The 27,246-nt window shown below is 37.8% G+C and overlaps 3 protein-coding genes across 4 annotated transcripts; all 3 read left to right on the top strand.

Annotated features, from left to right (window-relative positions):
- The first annotated feature begins 1,256 nt into the window (after nt 1–1,256).
- On the top strand, nt 1,257–7,244 carry LOC103720654 (uncharacterized). Its single transcript, XM_008810475.6, has 9 exons — nt 1,257–1,825; nt 3,279–3,806; nt 4,784–4,849; nt 4,940–5,106; nt 5,205–5,358; nt 5,469–5,556; nt 5,639–6,024; nt 6,462–6,566; nt 6,669–7,244. Exons 1-9 carry the CDS (start codon nt 1,706–1,708, stop codon nt 6,942–6,944), a joined length of 1,890 nt encoding a protein of 629 aa, XP_008808697.1. The 5' UTR covers nt 1,257–1,705; the 3' UTR covers nt 6,945–7,244.
- A 4,630-nt stretch (nt 7,245–11,874) lies between these two features.
- LOC149751062 (uncharacterized) lies at nt 11,875–17,752 on the top strand. The gene is made up of 5 exons (XM_089928076.1): nt 11,875–12,542; nt 16,715–16,884; nt 17,167–17,293; nt 17,376–17,438; nt 17,528–17,752. Exons 1-5 carry the CDS (start codon nt 11,880–11,882, stop codon nt 17,711–17,713), a joined length of 1,209 nt encoding a protein of 402 aa, XP_089784202.1. The 5' UTR covers nt 11,875–11,879; the 3' UTR covers nt 17,714–17,752.
- LOC103720651 (uncharacterized) lies at nt 17,576–27,246 on the top strand. 2 transcript variants are annotated; one of them, XM_088713439.2, is made up of 4 exons: nt 17,576–17,709; nt 17,957–18,075; nt 20,377–22,267; nt 26,346–27,246. In XM_088713439.2, the coding sequence occupies exons 2-4, from the start codon at nt 17,963–17,965 to the stop codon at nt 26,994–26,996; spliced, it is 2,655 nt and encodes an 884-aa protein (XP_088569565.2). In that variant the 5' UTR covers nt 17,576–17,709; nt 17,957–17,962; the 3' UTR covers nt 26,997–27,246. The 2 variants fall into 2 exon arrangements, with proteins under 2 accessions (XP_088569565.2, XP_088569564.2); XM_088713438.2 differs by lacking the exon at nt 17,576–17,709 and adding an exon at nt 17,737–17,877.

The following is a 27,246-nucleotide window of genomic DNA, read 5'->3' as shown; positions in this document are numbered from 1 at the left end:
TAATCAAGATGCAGATAAACAGCTGCCTCATGGATTTGTTCTTGATATGGTTGGTAAATACATCAGTAGTTGTCATAATACATCTTTACAATGGAACAATGTGACATTTTCAAGTGTTTTATGATACATTGCTTTTTCATAGTTTTAGATTAGTCTTTGCCCCAAATGACAGTGGTTAGCTGTTAAGTTCATGGAAACGCTTTGTTAAGGATCATAAAATCATAAAAATTCTACCCTATTCTTCCTGCAATTTTTTTTTTCTTTTTTTTTGGTAAAACGGCTACTCATTTCATATAACTCTAACGTGAGTACAACCTGCTAAATCGACATTGTAACGTTTCGAGCCAAACAAAATATTAAAATTTAACCTCACGTGTACTGGCGCTATTGCAGCATTGCCAACGTGGATCCCACCAATTTATCGGGCCACGTGTCACTAGTTTTGCGCAAAAGCATGCCTGTTTCCTGGGAGGGCCCAAATCACCAATCCTCCCCCTCAATGCGAGCGGAACTCGAGATATTTTACTCGGTAAAAGCGAAAAGCCTTCAGTACGAGAATTAGCGTGACCCCGCTCCCTCCCCTCTCTCGAGGGAAGGCAGCAGCTTCTCGGTTCCCAAAGCCCCAAGTCTGAACCCAAGTTGGGAATTAAAACTAAGCCTAGTTATGTCCCCAAGACCATCTCGAGAAGGGACATCTCTAGATCCATGAAAATTGAAAGCCCCTCCCTGGATACATCTCCCCCCTCAGCAATCCCAAGGCCAAACACCCAAAGAAGCTCTAAAAACAAATAAGAACTAATCTAATCCCCATCTTTAAATGCACTCCCCTTCCCTTTTTACAACTAGTGCTCATTTTTCAGGAATACAGAAGCAAGCTGCACCTAAACAAGCAGAGAAGTTTGTCATCAAATTCCTAGAATAAATAAGAGCAAGGATGGGAAGCATGAACAGGCCCAAAAAAAAAACATTTTCCTCTCTCTCTCTCTCTCTCTCCGTATACTGAAAACTCACGCCACCGAACCCAAAAACCCACTTCCCATCATTTCCCGCAGCCCAATGCCCCCACATCCCATCATTTTCAGTTACACAAGTTTAAATAAAAGGAAAGGAGAGGGGACGCATACCAAAGCGTGGGACAATGGGAGGCCTTGTGACGCCTCACACATTCCCATGCACGCAGTGCCCCACACGCACTACCCCACGCTTCCTCTTTCCCTCTCTCTATACCTTCCCTCTGGTCACCATGCCTATGGTCTATGTCGTGTGTGGTAACAGTCGCTCTCCCATGATATTACATCACTCCACAGCTCCTAACATATCTCAAGGGCCGATCTGAGCTTAGCCTCTGTACCCTTCTGGGCTATCTGTTATTTTACAAAAGATAGTTTCTTTGGTCTTTTCCTTTCTTGCTTCTTTTTTTTTTTTTCCTTTGGGGTGGAGTTTTCACACCACCACCTGTATCTTTGTTGGTTGGCACAGTAGTTGGACTTGAAAGCACCCATCTTTTCATGTCCATCAGAGGCTGATATCTGATAGCTCACTTGCCTTGCTTATGCCTCTTGACCCATATTCTCTCTCTTTCTTTCCTACCAATCTTATCAATGGCAGGAGGGTGTTGAGAACAGGTTGTTAGGAGGTTTCTGGGGTTTGGGGGCTTTCTTCTTCCTTATTGGTATTGGTTGAGGAGGAGAAGGGATCCCTGGGTATGGACGGGGTGAAGAGGAGGAAGGCAATGTGGCTCTACCCAAAGGTGGTGGGCTTCAACCCTCCTGAGAGATGGGGGCACTCAGCCTGCTTCTTTGAAGGGGTTGTTTATGTTTTTGGGGTAAGTATGAAGCGGACACCTAAGTTACTGCCTGTTCCCCTTCTTTTCTATTGATGTTTGATTTGATTTTTATTGCTAGATTGTAGTGGCTTTTGTTAGCTTCCACTTTTTGTGGTTAGTAGTTTAAGTGAAGAATAAAATCGTGTTCTCATCAAACATTTCATATTTTTATCTTATTAATCCAGCTTAATCAAGCTATGCTTCATCTTCTGATTTAACTTTCTTATGCTACTTCTCTTTATAACGTTATTTGTGTAAGTATGTGCCTTGTTGTTGTTGTTGCTGTTGTATTTTCTGCTTTTTAATTGAGTTTAGCGGACTTAAGTAATTAACGTAGCAAGTTAGGCGAAACATGCTTTAAATCCTCGCTTTTTATTAAATTTTCTCTTCCTACCTGTTATTATAATTTTTTTTTGAAGCTTGCGCCACTTTAGTTCATATATTCCGCTCCCCGTGTATGTGAGTTGAGTTCAAATGTACTAAATTTTTTACGGCAATATTTAATAAAGTTTTCAAGTTTAGCTGAAGTAGACACCTTTTCGGATTCTTCTTCCCTCTCTCTTTTTTCCTTCGAGGAGGAGGTGGGATTTCTACGGGTTCCCCAAATAACAAAAAAAAAAAAAAAATCTTATATCACCGTATAGAAAAGACAAGAGCTTTCTGGTGGGAAAATAATTCTGAACATATGTTAAAAACGTTAACCAAGTAAAACAGTTAAAAGCTATGCTGCTTTCTACATTTCCTTCTGCTTTCTTCTACATATCTTATGATGTTTTTTTTTTTGTTCTTTCGCTGGAATGATGTTCTGTATTTCCTTTTGTAAGAATAAAGTTCTAATTTATAGGAGAAGAGATTGGATCAGGATCCGATCTGATCAACAAAAGTTCTAGTTTAAGTTAATCCAAGGCATTATTTTTGCCACTAGTTTTATCTTCATCCCTCTCCACCTCTGTTCAATGTTAATACCGACCAGCGAGAGTCTATTAACTTCATTGCAATATTATACGTAACCTCAGTTAAAATCAGTTGACTCACTGAAATCTAGTTGATATCTTGCGAGAAATGGCTGAAGTTCAGGGCTTGGATCTTGGTATTTGATGCAAACCGGATACTTAGATGTCTACTAGGCTTGTAGCCGGGACCCATCTTCCCCCACCAGGGCAATTAAGAGTCCTAGGCAGAGAAGAAATTTGCGTTCGATCTAAAAAGTTCTTTTTGACTCGATACGAAGGAGAGAGGGAAGATGAGGAAGAACATATCTTTCTTTTTGACACACAATGTCCCAGAGGAGACAGAGAGAGAGAGAGAGAGCAATGACTCATGGCGAGAGGGAGTACTAGTAATGGATTCTTTATACATTTTTAAATATGTTATCAGAGATATAAATTCAGCAGATAGAGTTAAGCTTTTATTCTCCACAAGCATTAAAACCTTTATCTCTTTTTTTCTGCAGGGCTGTTGTGGTGGATTGCATTTTAGTGATGTCCTCACTCTTGATCTAGATAGCATGGCCTGGAGCTCCCTTGTTACCACAGGTCAAAAGCCTGGAACCCGAGACAGCCACACCGCGGCAATCGTAGGGCATAAGATGGTAGTATTAGGAGGCACAAATGGTTCAAAGAAGGTGAATGATCTTCACATACTAGATTTGCGGACGAAGGAATGGTGCAAACCCAATTGCAGAGGCATCCCACCTTCACCACGTGAAAGCCACACTGCCACTGTGGTAGGCAACGATAAGCTAGTTATATTTGGGGGCAGTGGAGAAGGGGAAGCAAATTACTTGAATGATGTTCATATACTAGACTTGAAGAACATGTCATGGACTTCTCCAGAGGTGAGAGGTGATCCCCCTGCACCAAGAGATAGCCACACTGCAGTTGCAATTGGCAGTAAGCTTCTTATCTATGGTGGTGACTGCGGTGATCGTTATCATGGGGAAGTTGATGTATTTGACATGGATACGATGACTTGGTCAAGGGTAAGGATTACTAATCTTTTCTCATCTTAATATCTTTCGTAGCATAATTATGTTCTGTCTTCCATGAGGAATTTGATCCTTTAAGTACTGGATACGTATCTAAATCAATTATAAATAGAACCCCTCATCATCGGTACATTGCATGGAGTCTATAGATTGTAATTACTCATCTTTTAGCTCATGCAGTTTCTTTGCTTAGCAGTATATAGTTTGTTTGGTAATGTCAACAATTTCTAGTTCAGTTCAGGTATCTCAAAAGCATAGATTACCCTTCATATAACTTCATAGTATAGATTCTCTCCCCAGTATTTAGATTCATTCTAATACTAGCTTGACAGCCTTAAACTGAAATCCTTGGATGGAAGTATCATCATCGAATTTTCACATTGCTCGGGTGGTATTTGATTTGTTATTCGAGTTGTTTATATTGGTATTCTTAACATTACTACAACGTCTTTTGTTACTATGCCCATATAAAGCAGCATAAACCCTGTTGGAAGATTGGAGGACATTCTGCTGCATGATTTGAACTCAATCATCAACCATCATATCTGGCTACTCTAGCTGAAGAGCAATCCCATCTGTGTCTGAGGTTGCTGCACTTCTCTTCGGGCAAAGGCTCCTAAGATATCACTATATATTTTCATTCCATTTGCTTAAGATATTGCTGAATCTTTATTCCATTGGACAGTTTCAATGAGACTATGATGCTCTAGAGATTCATGTGATGTCTTTTCTAATTCATATAATCATATCTAAGTCCTTTTGCATGCTGCATTGCTATCCTATCCTCCAGAAAATAGCCTAATGAATCACACGCAGAAATAGCATATGTTGCATCATAAAACATAAGCTTGAAATAAAGGAACATTTCTAGCTTGTCAATTGGCTCTCTGTTTTAGGATTAATCTGTTTGAATAGGGCTGTGACAAGCGAATTTGCTTCAAGAATCTCATGATAATTATATTCTGCTACAGTTGGCAGTTCAAGGATCTTCACCTGGAGTCCGAGCAGGCCATGCATCTGTGAACATTGGATCCAAGGCTAGTATCTAGTGAATTATTAGAAGCCAGAGTTTCTGTTCAGTGGGTTCTTAGAAGAAAAGCTCATTGGTTTTATTTCCTGTACTGTAGGTTTACATCATAAGTGGAGTTGGTGATAAACAATATTATAGTGATGTTTGGGCTCTCGACTTGGGTACTTGTTTATGGGCACAGCTTGATATTCGCGGCCAACAGCCGCAAGGACGGTTTTCGCATACTGCTGTAGTCACTGCCACCGATATTGCTATATATGGGGGGTAGGTCTTTATGTTCAATACCTTCATATTGTTGTTTGAAGTGGTCAATATGCTTTTCAGGCATCAATGCTTCATCTAATTATGCTTCGCATTCGCAGTTGTGGGGAGGACGAACGCCCTCTCAATGAGTTACTGATTTTGCAGTTAGGGTCTGAGCACCCTAATGGCCGTTACAACATTTCTATGTGCAAAACTTTTGGTAATCACTGGAATCAAGAAAAACAGAAGTTTTTAAGAGGAACAGAAATTTTGGTAAGTGGCTATTAGACATTCAATTACTAAAGCCTAATATAATAGCATGAAATAGCTTTGCTACGACATTGTGCTTGCAAGCTTAGCCATTGTATTTGATTGTACTGCAGAAAAGTATGGCTCTGAAAAATGGAGAACTTTGCCAGGAATCTCGCGAAGTGGAAGCAGAACCAAGGCGCTCTCTTTTATGTGGTTTGGGTAAGTCCTGTTTTACATTGAAATGAGTATTATAGTATCCAATTGTAGAGTTTCATGCCCAAGATTTGTTTTTTATTCTCAGATAACATGCATGCAAAAAGGAGGAAAACCAGTGATGCTAGAGTGTGGGAGATCGAATCAGAACAGGAAGAGCATTCTCTGTCGCTTTCCCAGCACTCATCTCCTTCACAATCTGATCAAGAACAAAATACTCTCCAGAAATTGTCGACTTCTACCAATGACTCCATTTCGGCCTCTCAACAATTTGTTCACTACAAGCTCCATCATCAGCGGGAGCCAGTAAATGGTGTTCAAGGGACTACATCAGATGTACATTTCTTGGGTGCAGAATCCCCAAGACAGCCAAAGACAACACAATTTCTTCATTCTGTTCCCCAAGAAAGGCAAGAACTTCAATTCCTAACCCTAGATCAGAAGCCACAGCCGAGGCCTGCCTTTCCTCCATTGGTAGGCTCTTTTTACAACAAGTCACCCTCTTGGACAATCTCTCTCCCTCTCTATGGGTGTGACAAAAATAAAAAGTACTTAATAAAATTCTGAAATTTTTATGAGTTACCTCGAAAGAATGCAAAAATGGAACTCCTAGAATCTGAGGGGTTGAACCACATGTTTATCCACTCCCGAAATGCACTCAAGGTCGAGCGTGCAATCACAATGGAAAGAATACAAAAATCCACAATTCAAGTGTTTTTGGTGCAAGAAAGTTCTTTCTAAATATTTCTCTTTGAAAACTCCTAAAATTGTTGGGGGACTCTGGATATGAAAATGTGTTAAAAAAAACACAAAGACAAAAGATGGAGTAGTTTATTTCCTCCAAACTATTTCCTCTTACATTTGAATATTAGATGATCCCGGATGGGCTATTCTGATTTGCTTCTTGACAGATTGGAGCTGAGGTTCATGGCACGGTGGATGGAGCATTTGACTCTGGGTACCTCATGACTGCTTATGTTAATGGCCAGATACTCAGAGGTGTCTTGTTTGCTCCAGTAAGATATATTCTCCCTTCCAACTGCTGAATTCAAAATGAATAAAAGTTCATGGAGCACTGTTCCTAATATATCTTGCTCTTGTGGAACTGCGCTGATCAGGGACCAGGTGTTACAGCTCCAAGTCCAGCAATCCATTCTCGGGGCCTCACAGGCTCCACTGCTGTTTCGCAGCATTGTGCAGCTCCCCCTCATGCCATTCCTCTCCATTTCAGGCCAAGGTCGCAAGCAGCCACCTTTGTGCCGCCCCAGCGTGGGCATCGTATGCGGCAGGCTCGCCCGCTCCAAGTCGTCAAAGGCCAGCCATCAAAGCTCAACAGCGATCTACAAGGTGTTGTCCTGACGCTGGGAGGACCTGGGGGAGGCAGTGGACCTTAGAAGTTTTACAAGGTCTTTTTGAATTGACTTGTATTGTAAATTCTAATGTGGGAAATGAGAATCGAAGTTTTTGAGTTGTTTAGCCGTAGGAATTGTTGTTGCAGCATTTGGTTTTGTTCCTCTACCCTCCTTACGTATAAATATTGATTTTGATGCAGTTCGCTTGCAAGCAATCGGCTGGTGTTTGGTCGATTTGATTGCAGCCATTTTCTGATGGTCAGTGTAATAAGCTGTACCTTACGACGGTTCGCAAGCTTTTATATTTGAGTGCTGCTTATAGCTGCAGTTGTTGATATGCAATATTTCTTGTGCATTCGGAATATATTACTCTCATTCCTACTCCCAGTAGTGGTTATTTTGCAAGTTGACTCAGTTTATGTCAGTATTTTTGAGTTTAGTAGTTCGGGTCTACTGCTATTTGGGTTTGGGTAGCTTCTTTATGCCGAGAGCCATGCCTGAGGTTCAGTCCTCTTGAAATAATTAGTGAAGGGAGAATATAGATGATTGGATCGTTTAATAGATGGAGAAAGATTAACATAAGATGATTCGGTTTAAAATTCAATGGCTGATGTTTTTACTTTAGATTGAATTACAACATATATATCAATTTCTTTTGTTGTTAGGACTGCATAATCTTAATGAAGAAACATCAATCATATTCTTAATAGAAAGGAGCATTAATCACCTTGACTGTAGTTCACCGTTTTTCGCAAGAACTTGTCGATGGAAATGGGGAAGATAGCTCTGGTTTTTTGTTTTCCGGGTGCACTTTGTAACTTGATATTGAACCCTAAAAAAAGCATCAGAGAAGAAATCAGAAAAACAAAATGCACCTCTTTTTCGCTGTCATTTTAGAACTAATCTTTAGAGCATTCCTTTGCAATTTGTATATTGTTTTTTTTTTCCAGTCAATTAAGTTCTCCAATAACCATATAGTAACCTTGCCCAAAAAAGTCCGAATAGGAAGACTAAATTGTTCTCTTAAATAAACCGAACAGCATTCGTTATTGCTTAGTATTGTAAAGGAACAGAGACATTATCTTGAATTGTCATTAAAGGTGTAAATCAAGGAAACAAAACCAGGTTACTCTAATTTTTATTGGTTTAAGGTACATCCAGGTTTTTATATTTGCTGTACGCTTCTAATTCTTCTACTTTTTGAAGTCTAGTTGTGACTATTTTCTACCAATCGAGAAAGCTTGCAACCACCAGGCTGAGCTCAGATGGGAGTAGATCTCTAGGTTAAAATGGAATCCAAGGCTAGTTGTTGCTGAAGTATAGGCTTGAGTAAGGGTGGCAATTTATGTTGCAAAAATGCGACCAACTTTGGATAGGTCTAGATCTGGGATAAAAAAGTCCAGGTCATGAAAGAGTCAACCCTATTTAACGGGTTGGATTCAGATTAATTTAGAGTCATAACTTGTTTAACCCATTTTGACTATTTTAATAGTTGGATCAGGTAATAAACCGATCCATTTAATATCTATTTAATCCATTTCACCCATTTATGACATATATAATTTGTTTTTAAACTCATTTAACCTATTTAACCTAATTTGATTCATTTCTTAAATAGATTATACAAGCCGTTCTTAATCTAAGTTAGTTTTAGACTTAGATTTTTAACCCATTTAATAAACAAGTCGGGCTTAGGTTGAGAGCAATTTTACTTGATCCATATGTCGACCCAACCCGTGTTCCGACCCGATCCATATCTGACCTGGCCTGATTGCCGACCCTAGCCCTAAGCAAAATAAGCCTTAATAATTAGGCAAAATAAAGGCCTCTATTAATAGATAACCATTAGTTCTGCTAGCTTTTATTTTAAAGTTATGTAAGATTAATTCATTAATCCCCTCAGAACTTTCCTCTCGACTGCGTTCGTGGAGAAGTGAATTAAACAAATGTTGCGGCATTATGGCAAAGTTTTGAATAAGTTTTGCTTCATGTACAGACTGAGAAAAATGGAGTTTGATGCAACCAACGGGGAAATTATATCGAACTTCAAGGAAAAACTAAATCTTTTGTCCATGATTCAAGTATGATGAATTCAATAAGAAATGCCTCAGGTCCTAAAACTAGTCAGAAACCATCTTTGTGATGGTTTAAGGTCACCTACTCACAATCTTATTGCAGCAACTAACTTGTAATTTCAACAACAAATAAAAGCAACTAACTTGTAACATTGAGTCTATATTCTATATTACGACGCAACCTCTGGATATTATAACCTTAGTAAATCTTAGGATCAATCTTGCCTTGTTAAGGAATGCCTCAATAATAGAATTAGAAAAAATATGGTGGCCAATGGTGCTGTGGTGTAGATGGTTATCATGTTAGTCTTACACACATTGCCATCAACCTTGTATCTCTTTCTGACTGCTAGGAGCAAAAGAGCGGCAGTACTCAATTATTATATTCTTCATTTTTTTTTTGCTTTCCATATATGTAAGGTGGCTTTGATGTGCTTAATTTATTGTTTAACACAGTCTTTTAATCACTTCCTGGCTTACCTTTTCCCGAACATGGTGAAGACATACTATGCTCTAAAGCAGAAGAGTAGCAAAAGTAGCCAATTGTTTAAGTGCAACAAGAATCCCTTTCTTTTTTATTTAAACAAAAAATCCAACATTTCAAAATCTAAAATTTCAAACTAGATATGGATCCAACTGTGGCAGCTCTTTGACGGGATTGATGATTAAAACTGGTTACAGGAAAGAACAATGCAGATTAGTTACTTAAAAGATTGTCCAGTTGAACAGCTGAAGTGCAAGTAAACATAAGTACTACGGTTTGTGAAATTAAGATTGATTAGGTGGATGAACGTTTAGCATTATCCTCACTATTCATTTCAATTGAACATCTAATCTATCTTATTTCGTTGCATGGGGTTAATTGGGATGCAAGGCCATCAGTACAATCTATTTCATGAAATGAAAGAGAGACCTAAAGATTTAGGATCACAAGACAAAGCTTCAAAGGCTAACGGGAGGGGGAAAAGGAGACTCTTGAAAACAAAATAATCAACAAAATTGATGTTATAAGAAAAAAACAGACTAGGAATCCACCTTTTAATAAAAAAGACGGCAGATAGGAGGCAATAGTTCACCTCTTGTATATGGAAATCAATTTGCTTATCATTTGGAATTCCTCATCCACAGTCAACTTTTGAAGATATGTGCTTGGATTGGAGGTGTTGGATGTTCTCCTAAATCAACCCAACCCACTGTTCTAATGTTATTTGCAGCAACTAGCTGGGCTTGTTGGAAGGAGAGAAATGAAGAATCTTTCTCACCAAGCATGGTTCACAGCTGCAAGAGGCCTAGCATTATTCAGTGATTGGTCAATTTTATGCAATCAGAACCACCTTCCAGATTTCTCAAAAGTTTAGAACAAAGCAAAAAATATCCCTTTGCAGTTATCTGATGGATAGAGATTCCCATGCCTTATCAACCTTCAGAGTTGAAGAATGCAATTGCCAGGAGTTGGAAGCCAATCTGAAATTGGCCTCCTTTTTCCTTGGAAAAAAAAAATACTGCAGTAAGAATCTTCTTCCAGTGATTTCATGCTTGCTCTCTCCAAAGCAATGTCTAGATTCTAAAAATTATACCATATAGTATGTAGACATATGTCTACAACTTTGGTTGGATTGTAGTAATATTTGATTTGTGTAGTTCACTCAAGTGATTAAATGAAGGAAATGGATAATGCTATTTTGAACTCATGAACAATATCATGCAAATTTTTATAATTTTTGAAAATGGAAGCTTCGAGTTTGCAGTATATGCATACATCTGGGTTGGAAAAAATCAGCCGAATAGTATAGATTTAGTTGCTCTCATCGTAGTAAAGTTTTTCCTTTTTTTTCTTGTTGAAAATTTTGTTCAAATTTTACAAGTTGTCTTTTGTGTTCATAATATGTTTGTCTTCTTTAAGTTCATCATCTTCTTTCTTTTACCTTCAATTTTATTAACATTTTAAATTTTGTATTTGATTCTTACTGGTCAAAGAATCGGACTGGGATTGACATTTGCTCAATTCTTTCCTACATCGGGCTCCAAATCTAACATATCTAGCTAACAGATGAGAGATGGATTTTGGAAGGTTTCATGTCTGCTTAGATTAAACATGTATATGATTTTTTAAATTAGATGCTTGGTATGCTTGAAGGTGGGTAGGGATTTCTCATTTCTATATAGCTATTATAACCCAAATTTGCAAAGAAGTTTAGGTTTTCTAGTTACAAGAGGACATCTCACATTAAACTGGAGTTTTCAACATGAAAAGATGAGAGATAATGAATGTTAACCAAAATTTCATTTCTTTCCAAGAAGAAAAGAATTTGGCTTTTCCATCTCATATTGAGGAGAACATTGCAAAAAAAAAAAAAAAAATGAAAGATTTAAATCTTTTTGTGTAACGGGTCCTGCTGTTTGAAATCTTAGAATAGTCGTAATCTATATTACTTGGATGCTTGTGTTTAGTTCATAGAATTCATATTCGATGCATTTGAGTTGGATAAGAATTAGAAACTTACAGTTTTATTAATTCAACTTTTAAAAATTGGTAAGGAGTTAACCCCTTCGGTAGTTAATTTTGTTCTTTCAAGAGATTGCAAGAGAATATATAAAAATAATTTTATTGTTATTATTTTCAAAATCTTTAAACCAGTCTAAAAATTTGGATGAGAAAATGTATATTAGAAGATCTTAACAAATAATATTTTTTTTATTTTTTTAATAATATTTAAAAATATATAATATATTGGTCAATCATTTTTTTTTTACACATTCTCGTATATATTGTTTTTTCATTTTATCATCCCTGACAATCCAAACAAATAAAAAAAAAAAAAATCTAACATCCCGGCAAGCAGGCAAGGGTAAAATGGTCGTTCTGTTATTCAGAAAAACCCTAAGCCCCATATAATGGCAAATGTCCAGGGATGCAAGGCTCCACCCGAGCTCCAGCTCTCATTCTCTGCTGTTTGGTTTCATCTTGACTAGGGTTAGGGTTCCCAGATTCTTGGTTACCTTTGGTCTCTCTCTTCTTGGTTCGATCGGGGAGCCAAAGATGGATGGTGATATGGACGATTTCGGCGATCTCTATGGCGACCTTGAGGATCGGGTCAATGCGGGCATCCCCTGTGGCCAAGAAAATCAATACTCCTGTTCGGCTGAGAGAAATATGAGCAGCTCGAAGAGTGGGGGATTCGATTCGATCGGTGAGGACCACAGCTCGGATGATCGAATTGGTGAAGGCAATGCGAGACCGGTGGATTCCAACGGGGGGAAGGATGGTCTGGTTTTTGGAATGGAGGAGAGCGGCAACAGCAGCGACAGCGAAGATGATCTTCGTATAGTTTTGGACGAGGATGACTCTTTGAAGATGCCGCCTTCGCAAAGAGTAAATATTGGGAGTGGAGGCTTGGCGGTGGGAGAGGGCGAGGCAGACGAAGAGGATGAGGATTTGGTGTATGGTTCTGATTGTCTGCAGAAAAATCTGAAGAGGGGAGACCAGTTGTTGTCGCCTACTGATGGGATGGTGCAGGGTAGCACTGAAAGAGGGAACGCAGCAAAGTTGAGCTGCCATGGCTGGGTATGTTCTTGATTCTTACTATTGCTATTTAAATGCGTGTTCGATATTTTGCCGTTAATGCTGTTGAGTTGCTATTCTGCTTTCTTTGTTTTTTCCGCCTGTTGTTATCTCATAGATTGGTCAAATTAAAATCTAACAAGAAAGAGATCAGAACGAGTTATAAGGATAAAAAACGTACTAAACTATATATTTATTTATTTGGAAGTAAAAGGGAACAGAAAAGAGTAGGCAAGTGAATAAGAAGAAAAAGAGAGAATGAACCAACCAGGGTTACAAGTTGCACCATAGAAACTTTCAAAGATCAAAAGCAGGCTTATATTAATGTTCATCTTAAACTTGTTGAGACAAATTCAACAGTTTTGGAGAACATTTAATTGTCTCTTTCCTTCCGTAGCTCTTCCCGAGTTGAATGTGGAGTTCCTTGTTATGAGTAATGTTTTAAGACCCAGATGGATTGATCTGTTTAACCTGTCCAACTCATGAGTTGGAAGCTTTTACGATTCCAGTCAATCGTAAACTTTGAAAGACCAGAAATTCGTGCCTCCTAGTGACCTGCATGGGTCAACTTGATTTCAACCATTTCTATCAGGCGCTTTAGATTTGCTGGGAAAAATAAAAATAAAAAAGGAAAAGTTTTTTGTTTACTACTTCACTCTTTGGGATTAGGGTTCAATATTAGTGCTAGTAAAGACTTGTCATCCCAACTCCCCAACTCGATTTGTTGTCATTTATAGCCATTGCTATCTCAACTTATTTATAGGGTATATGTGGTAGGAGGTATGTCCCTTTTTCGACGAAAAATGAGTTTTGAGATTCTATCATTTTTATAAGATAGATGTTTACGTATTTAATAAAAATGCTATTATAATTATTTTCCATAGTTGTCATATCTTTTTATATTTTTAAAATCTTGTACTATTTTAAGTACTTATTTTACTAATTTGTGATATTGACTGTTGTTGAACCATTGATCCATGATGTGGACTCCAGGAGGGGTGGGTGGACGAGCTGGGTTTTAGAGTATCAAAGCTTCTTATCCACATAAGTAGTCTTATAAGTTATGAGCTAAGTATTCAACTCTCTTGTCAGTTATCACTATAATGGGGTTTTCCTTTAGTAGCCTTTGTTGATATCAAATGGATGAAGAAACTTTCTAGAGCAAAAGAACATGTATGGTACCTATTTCTTCTTGACTAATTAAATAAGACTCATTGACCTCTTTGTATATCCCTTTAGCTAGGTCGTCAATAGTTAAAAACTTCCTTAAGATAGACATTCATGATTGCTTGGACCCTTCAAATAATCATGTTCTACACCACTCATGCATATAAGATTCCCTAGAGTGGAGAAACCCATACAATGAAGTGCATAGAAGGTTCCCATTGCATTCCATTTCCATTATTTTGAATTATCCAAAATCATGAAAGATTATCCGAGTAATCAAAACAAGTAAGATAGGTATCTTTCTTTTTTCTTCCAAGTTTCTATTCAAGAAATTGCTGATCATAAACGAACCTTGTGGCACCAACAATGCATCCATGTATTTTGAATTGGGGGAAACACTTAGGAACTTAAAGGTTCATGTCTAAATCATCGATTCACCGAATTCTCAACTTTACGTTCTCTCTTAGACTCTTACATTCACGCTAAAGCTTCCACCTTTTAAAACTTATTTCAAGAAACTACAGATAATACGAATAGAGGATGAGTCTTGGCATAATGGTAAGGTTTCTCCATTGTGACCTCGAGGTCACAGGTTCGAAATACGAAAATAGCCTCTTTGCATGTGGGGGTAAGGCTGCTTATATCTAACCCTCCCCTAATTCTGCAATGGTGGCAGCCTCATCAACTGGACCGCCCTTATGTGCAATGCGAATATCAATGACAATAAATTTGCTCCTACATGATTTGAACCTAGGTCTGAATCTAATCTTGAATGCAATTTGGGAGGTCAATATTCAAAAATAAATCCAATAATTTGAATTGGATGTAGGTGGCTATAAGATGGGTGGAATGTTGGATGAAGGCCAAAAGGGACTAAGGGCTTTTGAGGGGTGGATGATGGTGTTACTCGGACACCCAAAATTTTGGGATTTTTGATGTGTCAGACGCTTCATGACACTCCTTGACATTTCATACCACCATTTATGTTACCATTGTCATCATGTGTCTAGTTTTCACACTTTTATATGAAAGTTTCTATTTCTAATGTTATTTTACCATTTGTTTTATCATTTTTTTAAAATTACGAAGCACATGTTTAACTCCTTGTTCATTATATGCACACATCAATATAAATTTACATATATAATATATGCAGATTTGTCCCCGTGCCTGATTTTTAGAAGATTCCCATGTCAGGTTTTTCTTGACACTTAGAGACAGGGCATCTGTGTCAAATGTCAAAGTAACAATGGTGGATGAAAAGGTTCTTGGAGAAGGAGGAGATGGGACTGAGTGGGCGGGGAAAGAAAAAAGGGGGGGGGGGGGGGGGGTTGATTTGGAGCAGAGGGGTTTAGGGGGGAAACCCACTTATTAGATTTTTGCTATGAGATTTAGGTCTAGTATTCATATAAAACTATAGACACATAAGCTAGTGAACTCATAGACAAACACATGTGTGAGGCTATCAGGTTTGGGTCCACCCATACTTGAAACCAGATTTGATGAGCTTTTAGGTTTGATGCTGGATTTAAAACCTGAAGTTTCAGGTTAGAATTTACACAGGTGAATTGTGGTTCTCCTTCGTCACCCTTTCCTAAATAAAATCTCCAGACATGTCCACCTTCGTAATACTTTCCTCATCGTCATCCTTTTTTTTCTTTTATTTTTTCTGATTATCACATTATAAACAGACCTTCATTGGATATGCATCTCTCAGACCCTAAAGAGATGTCGCTCCTCAGAAAGAGATCATTAAATATAAAAAACATATGGCGAACTATGTTTCTGTTCATGTAATGCAATGAAAGTTGAATCAGTACCCTCTTAGTATTAACGACCCATGCTTAAATTCTTCCTGAATTTTTGCAAAGACTAATCTAAATTCAACTGACATCCATGACCAAATATCTGTATATGCAATAAATTGAACTGTATGAGTGACTCACACTATACACCCTTTGTGTTATTTAACATGTGTGACAGATTCAAAGGTTAATATTAATTTGATACAGAAGTAGAATAACCTAATGTATTATGATGTCAAAAATGCAAACTGCATCATTCGGTAATTTTATTTTAGACCTGTCTTATGAACCTTTATTATAATCACTGTTTTCTGCTAAATTAACATGAAATTGTCCATTTGATGCATCTAATGCTAAGTTTGATCTGCAAGAATTAAAAAAAATGGATAAGAACAAAAATTGGTTGTTAATGAAGGAATGCATGTGAAATGAATGATATTTTCATTCAAATGTCTGATCTCCTAGGTAGATTCTAAAATGGAATCAGTATTATCTTTTTGTATATCTTTGACCAAGGAGTAGTAGGTAAAATGTTTAATAATATTTTACATTCAAATATTAATCAAATCATCCATTCCCATTTTATATTTTAAATGCCACTAACTGATTCATACCAAAGATATCTTCTATTTCCAAATTATCTTGTAAATGCTGCATACTGAAACTTTTCTTTCCTGTAGCAATACGAATGACCATTCCTCCCATGTAAGAGTAGATCAACAAGTTCTTTATTTAAGGGAGTGTTGATCCCAAAGGAAATTTAATTTCATTAATTGTTGGCAAGCCAAACATTGGAATGATGCTAAAGTTGGAATTCCCATATCATTCCAACTGCATTCTGCAAACCAAATATAGCAAAAGAAGTTTTTTCTTTTCTTTTCGCCTAACCAAATTTTAGTGACATTGAAGCTCTTTTTTGTGGGGTTATTGGCTTATTTTTAATCCCTTAAACTTTCATTGAGTACCATTTGTTGTCTCCTTTCTCGGATATCATTTTTATCTGTTAGTTTCATTTTCTAATTACTTGCTTTTCTAAATATTATGTAACATCGTTAACTCCAATACATCAAAGTATGCTCAATTTTCTTTTATTTTTGTATATTCTCAAGAATTGCTATCGTAGTATGTTAATCATGATGCTTGCAAATCTTCTAATGCTTGACCCTCTTAAACCAGTGTGTTCTCATCATTGATGTTGTATAGTATGTAGGATCTAGTCCAGGAGGATTCCCATATAATGGAAAAACTTCAATGTCTGGACGAGGCGACGGGGATCGGCTGATGATGTTATCTTCAGGGGTTACTGCATCCTGCAATTTAAGCATTCCTGCATCAGCTCGAAATGGATATAATTTCACTATGCCTCGAAATAGGTTTGTTCTGTACTATGAACTGGAAAACTTCGTGTTGTCTTTTTGAAACTAATGTCTTAGAGGAATCCATCATAGAAAAACTTGTCTTGGTTTTATGACGTATTCACTCATAGGAAAGTGATTAAATGATCTGCATCTTCTCTAATACAATCGATCACTGTCTAATCCCCAGAATGGGGGTTGTCAGATCTGCTATTTATTTGGTTGTCTGTCATTTCTTTTCCATTAGACTTTATTGCTGTTGTGTTATTCTGTTGATGACCACCAAGTGGCTTCCTGCAGGACCATTTTTGATATAAGTATTGACACATTTGAGCAGAAGCCCTGGAGGCAACCACGAGTGGATATAACAGACTACTTTAACTTCGGTCTGGATGAGGATAGCTGGGAAAGCTACCGTCAAAACTTGGTACTTGTTGATAACGTTACGGGACATTCTTTCAGTATATAGTGCCTTAAACTTTATAACACCTTTAATTTGAATTTTTCAGGGTCAGTATAGGCAGCAAGTGATAATGTTTACCCTTGATTACAATTTATCAAGTCTAAATCAGGTAAATAAAATTAGTCTCCATGGGAAGTTATGAGCTTAGTTTTATTAGCAGCCTGTGAGCAAGATTTTCATGAATAAACTTTCAAATAGGTTGACTCTGAGCTGGCATCACCTAAAGCCATGTTGAGTAAAGCTGCTCAATGGGGACATAAAGAAAAGAGTTTCCTAGATATGGGAAATGTTGAGAAGAGGTTAATGGGGCTTCAGAATGTTGGAAAAACATTATTTGCATCCATTTCAGCTAATTGCCATTTGAAATTCTGTTCAGTCACGTAAGATTTATTACCATCTCTATGTTATATAGTTCTAAACTTGTAATACAGTCAATTTATGTCCAGCCAAAGGGTAGAGCAATTGAAGTTGAAAATGGTGTTGGTGAACGCATACCATCAATAGACAGAAGGCAACTGAGACACCGTGATTCTGATGTAGTGATATAGGTGCATTATTTTGATTTTTTTTAATGTATTGGACAGTTTCCCCTTTTTTTTAACATTGCTGATGGCTTGAATGTTTTAGATTGCTATGGATGATTGTATGAAGGATGTGTCCGCTCCATGTGTGGGAGAACTTGAACATTTAGAACAAGGACATGTAGATTGCTCAATGTTAGAATGTCAGAATGAGCCAAATGAAGGGTAAGGAGTTTAGCAGTTTTGGTTGCTTCTTTATCCTTTCACCAGTTCAGTTTTGATAATATTATTAATGGAATCCAGTATAACTAGCTTTTACTTCTGAGAGAATAACAGGCAACTAAAATATTCTTTTCTATCGTTGTTCTTCATAAATAATAATAGTAATAATGTTTAACACTAATTAGAGCAACCCATGGCTTGTTTACCCCTGCGATTCTTGTCTATCACTCACTGCATGCCTACTGGCCAGAAGACAGTAGGAAAAGTGGTTGAGATGGATGTTCATAAGCTGAAGAGGATGAAGTGAGATATTTAATCTGCTGAACCCATAGAGCTGAACATTCACATGCTTTTTGATCTATAGGGCCCTAAGTTGGATTCTCTGAAACTGCAGAAACAGGTTCTTTGGCACAACTATGTCTATATGGATATGTTACACATACATATGCGTAATTTAAGTTTATATCATTAGTCAAGATAAGGTATATGTTGGTATGGTTTTTAACAATTAATATAAAGGAGAGTCCATGTAAGTTTGTGACTCATCTATTGTTGATTATGCCAATAGTGACTTATTTGACCTATAAAGAAAGAAATTCTTGTACAAATTCTACAGTGTACCAGTCCATATAAACCCTTGATATGCAAGCCAACCTGAACAATTGGAACAAGGCTTGATGGTTGTTTTTTTATGGTAATAAATTTCCAAAATTCTAGTGGTTTAAAATTAACAAAAAAATAAATAAATATCATATTCTTTGTGATTTAGCATGCAGGTTTCTGAGATTGTTCCTTGAAATCATAATTCTTCATTTAGAAAAATTAAGAAGAATTATGCGAGAACTGGTACTGATTTATGTTTGACGTCTGCATACGGGTTCAGCATTGGTAGCTTGCTCTCGTTGGAGAGTTGTGTAATGCACTCTTCATCTTTAAAATGGTTTTTTTAATTGCTTATTTACAACAAAATGGCAAGCCTACTATAAATTCTTGTTTTTCAAAATCTTGATTCCATACTTTTGTTGTCAGAAGCATGCAAGTCCAATCTATTTTGTTTATTTAATGTATGCCTTTTAATTCATATTTGTATGCATGAGAAAAACTAAAAAAAACGAAGTTCCTGGGACATTCTATGGATGAGCATGGCAACTAACAAAAGGCTTTTATCAAAACAGGAGATTATTGGTTGTGTGGTGGATGACTATCTAGATAGCAATGTGAAAGGTGTCAAAACCTACTAATTCTTTCTTCCTCCTCCTCCTCCTCCTGCTCCTCCTCTGCTTCTTCCTCCTTTCTTTCTTTCTTTCTTTCTTTCTTTCTTTTTTGGATGGGAAAAGAAGGGTCAAGCCCCACTAGAAATTGTTTTACCAAGGAATGATACAAATTGAAGGGCCTACAAAGTCGGGATACATGAGAACTCAACAGCAGAAAACAATTGCTAATCTGTTCAAAATTAGAACTCCCTAGCTGTTAGGTGCTTTCTTCACCCAATCTCCTCATCTGGAGAATGACTCTGACAAGAGAGGCTAAAATCTGCTCCACTCATATCGGTCTTTGGAGAATAGAACCTATCCAGTCATCAATTCTCATACCCAAAAATGCTTTTGCTATCTGTGCTACTAAGCCATGCATTAATATTTAAGTCATACAATTGAACCTTGTCCTGCAGTTTTAAACTGGTTTCTGTGCTGCAATAAAGTGATTTATGGAATATTTTCGTTGAATATCAAAAAACTGTAGATGCCTTCCTAATAAATCCCCTCATTCCACTGTTGTAGATTATCTTATTGCATATTATATATGCAGAAACTTGTGATATTATTTCACCTGTAAGCTATTATTAAGCAATTGGTGGTGGTGCATTGGACTCTTTTTGGAAGAGGGTATGGCTAATTGACAGCAACTGTTGTGACGGCAATATTTTCTCTTTTGCCTGCTTGTGTTTTTGGATGCTTGTGGACTAAGATTTCCGTGGATTGATCATTATTTTTCTTCCATGTAGCCAAATTTTCAAGTTTTTTTATTCTCTTTGAACTTATTATATTCCTGATAAGCAGTGATCCTTATTGTCCAACTTTATTTTGTTATAATAATATGGTTCCTTTTTCATGGGAGATGAAATTTGCAACTTTAATAGCATTGTAGTTGCTGGCAGGGTGTGTTCATGTTATGCTGTGCATGTTCTATTATTAGTGTTTTTTGGCATGTCTATCAGTACACAGTTACATATATACATTTAGCTTCTGCTTCTTATGTTTTTTAATAAGATAACTCTGGTTCTCATCTGCTAATTCCTATGTGCAGAATGTTGTCTTTGGACCATGATGATAAAAAATTTTGGGAAACTACCAATCCTCTCGTGCATTGCTATCCTGGGGTGACAGAAACTAATTTAAAGGGAGCTGCTGAAGAAGCTAAAGCCAAACTGGAGTACTCGAAGGGTGATAGAGAGGATTCTTTGAGAGTTGATGCCTTGCCAATGGAAGCTGAATTTGCTTCTGGTTTTCAGGTTATGGACAGTTTCAGTTCGTCTGATCTTGATAACCATTCTGAACCATCAAAGGATGATGGCTGTTTGGAGAAAACTCATGATGCTACCAGAAAGCCATCTTTGGATGCAGTAACTGGACTGCAAGAGTCAGTTTTATCTGATTGTTATCTTTCAAATGATTCCAGAATCAATGCGACTAAAACAGAGCTAGGAGATATTAAAGGTAACACTTACGACTGTCGCTTCTCTCCAGAAGGTTACAAAGGTTGCAGTAGAAGTGGACACAGTATCATGGCTGAATTGAATATACCTGCAGAAGATGAACAAGCTTCTATAGAGTCTTCCAGGAAGTGCCAGAATGATGTGGATCATTTCGAAGCGACCTATGGCATAAGGGAAAGGAAATGCGATCATGTTACTGTTATGGGACAACATTTGTCTTCTAATAAAGAAACAAAAACGTCAGTAAGTTACAAGAGTAGAAAGTATGCTGAAAAGCATGCTAGTGAAAAATCTTCTACTAAAGCTTATCACAAGAAGGGAGATCATGATAGCCATCCATGGAGGAACCTGGATGAGAGAGACTATTTACTTGAGCAAAGAGCTGCTGGAAGGGATTATGCCATAAAACACCATGAGCGCTACTCACATGAATGGTGTCATGTTGATCGACGGGAAGGAGTTGTTTGTTGTGAGCATTTTGACAAATCAATTTCAGAATGTGGTTCCTTTTTCTTGGGAAAGGATTCAAGCATGGGGCATAAGAAGGAAAGGGAGAATGAGCATATCGTCCGGACAGATGCTGTAAATTATGATAGTATGGCTGAACACAGATATAGAGAAAAACATGTACAAGAAATGCATAAAATATGTGTACCCAAATGCAATAGGAAAGAGGAAATCTTTGATCTCAGGTTCTGTAGACCTGCATCCTGCAGTGTCAGAGAACAAAGAACCCCTAAAAGAAGAGACAAGTTTGATCAAAGTTTATGTTTTGACTTGCATGGATCTAATAAATGTATTGAATATGATGACAAAAGGTTGATACATCTTGATGGTAGGCTGCTGGATTCTCAAACATATGAACACCATGCTGAGGGTGAAAGAGGTAGGCATGATACCAATCCACCAAGAAATCACTTACCTGTGTCATGGAGGTCGCATGAAAAATTCGCGGGTCACAGAAAACATTTTGCTATTAGAGAGATACAGTCCATGCATAAGAAATATGAATGCCATTTTATTCCAAGCAGCAAGAATCGCCTTCATTTTTCTTATGAAATTGGAAACAAATATGATTATGATGAATACATCACTGAAGAAAGAGGTACATACATTGATGACATTGCTGTGGAGAAAAGATATGGTTGGCTTGCTAAGCCAAGATTTCACATTGATGACGAAGTCTATTTTAGGCATCAAGAGCCATACTTGCGTTCTCGAGAGGAATCTTTTCTCTGTGAAGGCAGTTCAAGACATGAAAAGAGTCTTGTTTATCAGCATTTAGTCGGTGGTAGAAAATTTTCTGATGACCGCCGATTGGCTAGAGCTGAAAAGGAAACTATTAATGAAAGAAATGCTGCTTCAGATGCTAGGGAACATAATAAATTTGTTCTGCACAATTTTGATAAGCAAAGGCATGAGCTAGCAACTTTAGGGTGCAGGGATGCTGTTAACATGCATTTGAATGGTTTGGAAAGAAAGGTAAAAACAAAATTTGCGGAAACCAAGTCTACTACCTTGTACAGCTGTACTTGTGTCATGCTCATGTTGAATAGACATGTCTTTTTAACTTGGGGTGGCTTGTCATTTTTTTCCTCTCTTTCTACTTGGAAAAAGAATGCAACACCTTTTGTGTCTTTTTTGTGGTTCAATTATTTCTATACAACAGTGTTGGTGGAATTGTCCCGAACCGCCCAGTTTGTGGCGTACCGAGCCGTACCAGTAGCAGACCAGGACGATTCCGACATTCACATTGAGAAACCGGCAAGGGAGGGGAAGACGGAGAAGGAAAGCGAGGAAAAGAGAGAGGGGGAGATAGAGGGATGCAGGGAGATGGAGAGATGGGCTGAGGAGCCCTTCTCTCCTCCTCTCGTTGTCCGCAGGGGCCGCTGGGCTGAGCCCCTCCTCCGGTCGTCCGCAGGGGCTCCACCCCATATTTTAAATTTTTTTGCCGATCTTTAAGTGAAGTTGACATAGGGTGTGCCAACTTCACTTAAAATACAGAATCGAGCCTTTGTTTCATTCAGCAGCCCCTGCGGACGATCGGAGGAGAGGAGGGCTTCCGAGCCCCCTCTCCCTCTGCTGGCATCTCTCTCCCCCTACATTTCTTCCTCCCTCTCTCTCTCTCTCTCTCTCTGTTGGCCGAGCCTCTTTTACGTTTGAAACGCGGCTCCACCCAGCATGGCTTGCGGATGACCGGAGGAGGAGAGCGGGTGTTGAGCCCTCTCTCTCTCCCTCTCTCGGCATCTCTCTCTACCCCTTCCTTCTCTCTCCCTCCCTCTTTCCCTCCCTCTCTCTCTTCCTTTGTCTCCTCCCTTTCCCCTTCCCTCTCGTCTCCCTTTGTCGGTACATTCCAGAAAGGCATGGTACGGTACGATACCGTACTTGTACCGCTGGCCTACTGGCAGGGGTGCCGGTTCCCGTACCGCGAACCTTGCTATACAATTGATTTTTATGACCTGTAAAGCTTTTTGCTTTTCATGCTTGGGTTGTACTCGTCTCAGATATTTTCAATCTAAGGCAATTGAGGATGCAGCTTTAGCTCTGTGCACAATTTGTTGAACTTGTAGAAGGATGCCAGAATTTCTGTCACTTGCTTTCCCGAAGTTATTTCAGGTATTTGCCTGATAATTTAAGATGTGAACTGTTCAATTATTTTGTAATGTCTAGGAAATTTGTATGGCTTTCTTATATTGTATTTAAGTTACTAAATTCAAATAGAGCAAACAACTATGTTTATTTTCACGACTTTATATTCTTTCTCATGCTTTCTTACATAATATCGAAATATTCTTCGGATAAGCCATTCTCTATTTTTTCTTTTTTGATTTTTCTTTACATCTCAAAACATGTTGATGGCTTGACTTCCTTTTGAGCTGATAATTGTTCTAACTTTCTTATAATGTAGTACATGGATTTTGTTTTTAAGTTTCTTTTCCCTTACCAGGCATATGTCTTATCCACTTACAATCCCTTCACAATCTGAGTAGTCTTGGTCTAGGTTATCCTAAGACAACAGGTGAATAGTTGAAAATTATGCCAACCTTGCTTGTTGTCTTACTGCTTAGTTTTCTTGTTGAATTAGGACTTAGGCAGGATTGTTTTCAAACTTTCTGCACTTATGAGTATATGTTTATGCCTATTTGTGCATTGGTGATTTTCTGCGTAACATCCTAGCAGCATTATGAATGTTGTCTTGTTGCTGGTCTGAATATGGTTTTGTCTAAAATATATTTCTTTTTGCAGTCAAGCCTACATGCTATTCATCCATTCATTGCCAGCCTGACTGCTACAACTTTTGCATACTACTTGATGATGATATTTTCTAGAATGATGAATGACATATGAAGAGACTAATACTTTCTGCTGCTGACTACTTGTGCTGTCACTTCATATTTTCATGCACTTTCAGTGTCCAAAAATACAGCAAGTTGCATTGTTAACATTATAGGGATACTTTAAGTGGGAAAATAATTGGATCTCAAATATGGGCTGGATTATTTATTGTGTCTGTCTTCTTTGGCAGATATGGGTTGTGGAAACTAGGTTTTCTGGGTTGTTTGAAAATTTGCTGGACCTTTTTTGGGGACCTTGCATTTACATCTTCGTTCTCCAATAATGTTCTTTTTTTGTCACTTTGTTTGAGCCGATAAAATTCCTGGTCTGTCATAATCAGGTTTCTAGAGATACTTGTGCTTTATGCTGTTGTTATGGATGTTAGAATGGTATGAGTAAAGGTAAATATGTTTGCATGCCTAGAGGCTGTTTCTGTGGCTCTATGCTCAAGTGAGATCCTTCATTGCAGATGATGATTTCTTTTACTTTGATATTTATGACTGGTCTTTAATTGTTTTCATCCTGCTATGTGATTGTTCAAGCTTTACATTTTCTTCCTATGCAAGTCTTAGTAAATAAATAAATAAAGTATCATATATAAGCATGCATGCTAACTGTGAACTTTTTTACAAGCTTGTAAATCCAAAATCTACATTTCATGAGATTTTGATCTAATTTCCTGAATGCTCAGACCCCTTGTTTAGTGTTTTTCATCAAACTATACGCCTATATTGGTTACTGTTTTCTCTTTGCATTTGCTTATCAGATATTTTCCGTTTTATACTAATTTCACTAATATATAAAGAATGCAGGATACCACTGCCACTATTTTTGAAAAAAAATCTATGGTCATTGTTTCAAGAATAGATCAATCCTGCCTACAGCTTCCTTGCACCTTGTGTAGACCCAAGATCCTTGCTTAGTTTGGTTAGGCTTGAGTGGAAATGTCGGGATGCAACCCACCTAGGTAGTTTATTGCCTGGGGCTGTGGCAGGCAGCTTGCATACATGGAGGATAAGCCGAAGGTTTAAAAGAAGAAATACAAGGAACAGATGAAGGGTAAGAAGGGAAGAAGAGTAATAAGAGATGGGAAGATAAGACGAGAAGAAAAAGAAGAAAAATATGTCTGAAAGACTATGAAATCAAATATTAATCTTCATTTTTTAAACAAATTTCATGATGTGCCTAAAATTTTTTCTGCAAGCATGTCGCCACTATTAATAGAACTAAGTTATATATCCATGCATGCACATACCTATGTATGCGTTCGTGCATGTATTATGTGATTATGCATGTGTGCTTGCTTCCTGTCTTTGTATAAATCTTGGAGCACACATGGATGCGGTGTATGTTTGCCTTGGGAACTTGGTGTTCCTCAATTCTGGGCATATTGACTCCCAGTCAACTCGCACCCACTGGGCATCTTCAAGAACGTGTTTTTAAGTGTTATTATTACTTAAATTGCTCATAATTTTTTGATTATAGATGTGCACTTGTCGGTACATCTTTCATATCTTAGCTGCCTGTTGGAATTACTCTTGAGAGGAAAATATGATTAATGATAAGCATACTCACCGTCTTTGGCTTCTTTGTTGACAACAAAATTTAAATGTGTTATTTACATGTGTGTATTGTGTTTTACTCAGAAATAAATTGTGTTATACATGGGAGAATGCATCCTTTTTATCTTTGGGCCCGAGATGTATCAACCTGTGGTTGTCTGCTTCCTCCATGCAGTGACTTTTGCGAGCTAGATGTATCCAAGGTGTCTATGCCGCCTTCTCTTTTTGAGAGAACATACTTTGTAGACTTTACGATGGCGGTTGTCTCAAATGCATATGAAAGAGCTATAGATAGTACCAGAACTGTTTTGGAAGAAATTTGTAACTATTTGATGCTTGAACTTGGCCTTTGCTTTTGGCCCTCACCTCTTCACCCTTATTTTGCATTTGGTGTGCATATGTTGTTCATGATTGTTCTAACTATCCCACCACTGTTCATGGTTTATCGTGTGGTTCTTTGTGCTAAGGTATCTGTTTCTGTAGAACAGGCTGATCATTGTTCAGTATGTTTATAATATAATTGCTGGTAACAGATTTATTTGTTTACTATTCTGTTACATGCAATGTGGAAAATTTTAGCCATAAGAAGGCTGTGGCAGTTTACCTATATTCATACATTATTAGCATTTTGTATTCCTTGTTACCATATTATTTTGTTGCAGTTCCCCAAAAGAGGCAATGGAGTTACAGTTGCAAGTGAAAGGCACAGAGATGTGGCTTATACAATGGATAAAGAACTCAAGGCTTCCAGGCATGTTGAAGAAGTTTGCATGTTGGAGGTTCCTCTCCATGTCCAAAAATCCAAGGGAACCCATAATCACCCGACTAACTTGAAGAAGGGAGTGAAAAAGTTGAAGTCAGAAGAACATTCAGATGATCACTTTCTTAAGAAATGTGAAGACAAACATCCTATTTCACGAGGTCATGATGATGATGAGAGTGAGGAGGGTCAGCTGGTGGAAGAATCTGATGATCAACATGTCGGTTCAATGACTCGAGATTGGAATCCTGAGAAAAAATTAGCATTCCCTGCTGTTGCAGCAAGCCGGTCAGCTTACATAGAAGAGAAAAACACACAAGCAAAAGAATCTACACCAGATAATAAGATATTTGTGGGATATGACAGCAATCGCATACTTGAGACACTAGCAAAGCTGGAAAAGCGTCAGGAACGGTTCAAAGAGCCGATTGCTCTGAAGCAAGGACCGGAGAAGACTCTGAAGCTACAGTTGGAAGCTGCAGCTGCAACAGATGAAGTCAAGCAGCAGAGGCCTGCCAGAAAACGGCGTTGGGGGGGTGGGGCATTCATCTGAGTGGACCATCATAACGGATTTGTCACCTGGAGTATTATGTGAGAACCACCTATTGCATTCCTTGTGAAGCTGAATGATCTCCAACAAGGTTGATCTAAAGCCAAAGTGCTCCTGTTGTTATACCGCGGAATTCTGTTTTTTTTGGATGTATATCATTATTTCTCTAATTTGCTGCATATTAAAGTTCACCTAATATTTGTCAAATTTCTATTTAAATTTTATCAAAAAAGTTTTACTGGAAGCTCTAAAA

This window comes from Phoenix dactylifera, chromosome 17 (assembly GCF_051530095.1).
Source record: "Phoenix dactylifera cultivar Ajwa chromosome 17, Ajwa_hap1_PhDact_Kaust_v1.1, whole genome shotgun sequence".
Lineage (NCBI taxonomy): Eukaryota > Viridiplantae > Streptophyta > Magnoliopsida > Arecales > Arecaceae > Phoenix > Phoenix dactylifera.
This window is presented reverse-complemented; position numbering and strand designations above follow the sequence as displayed.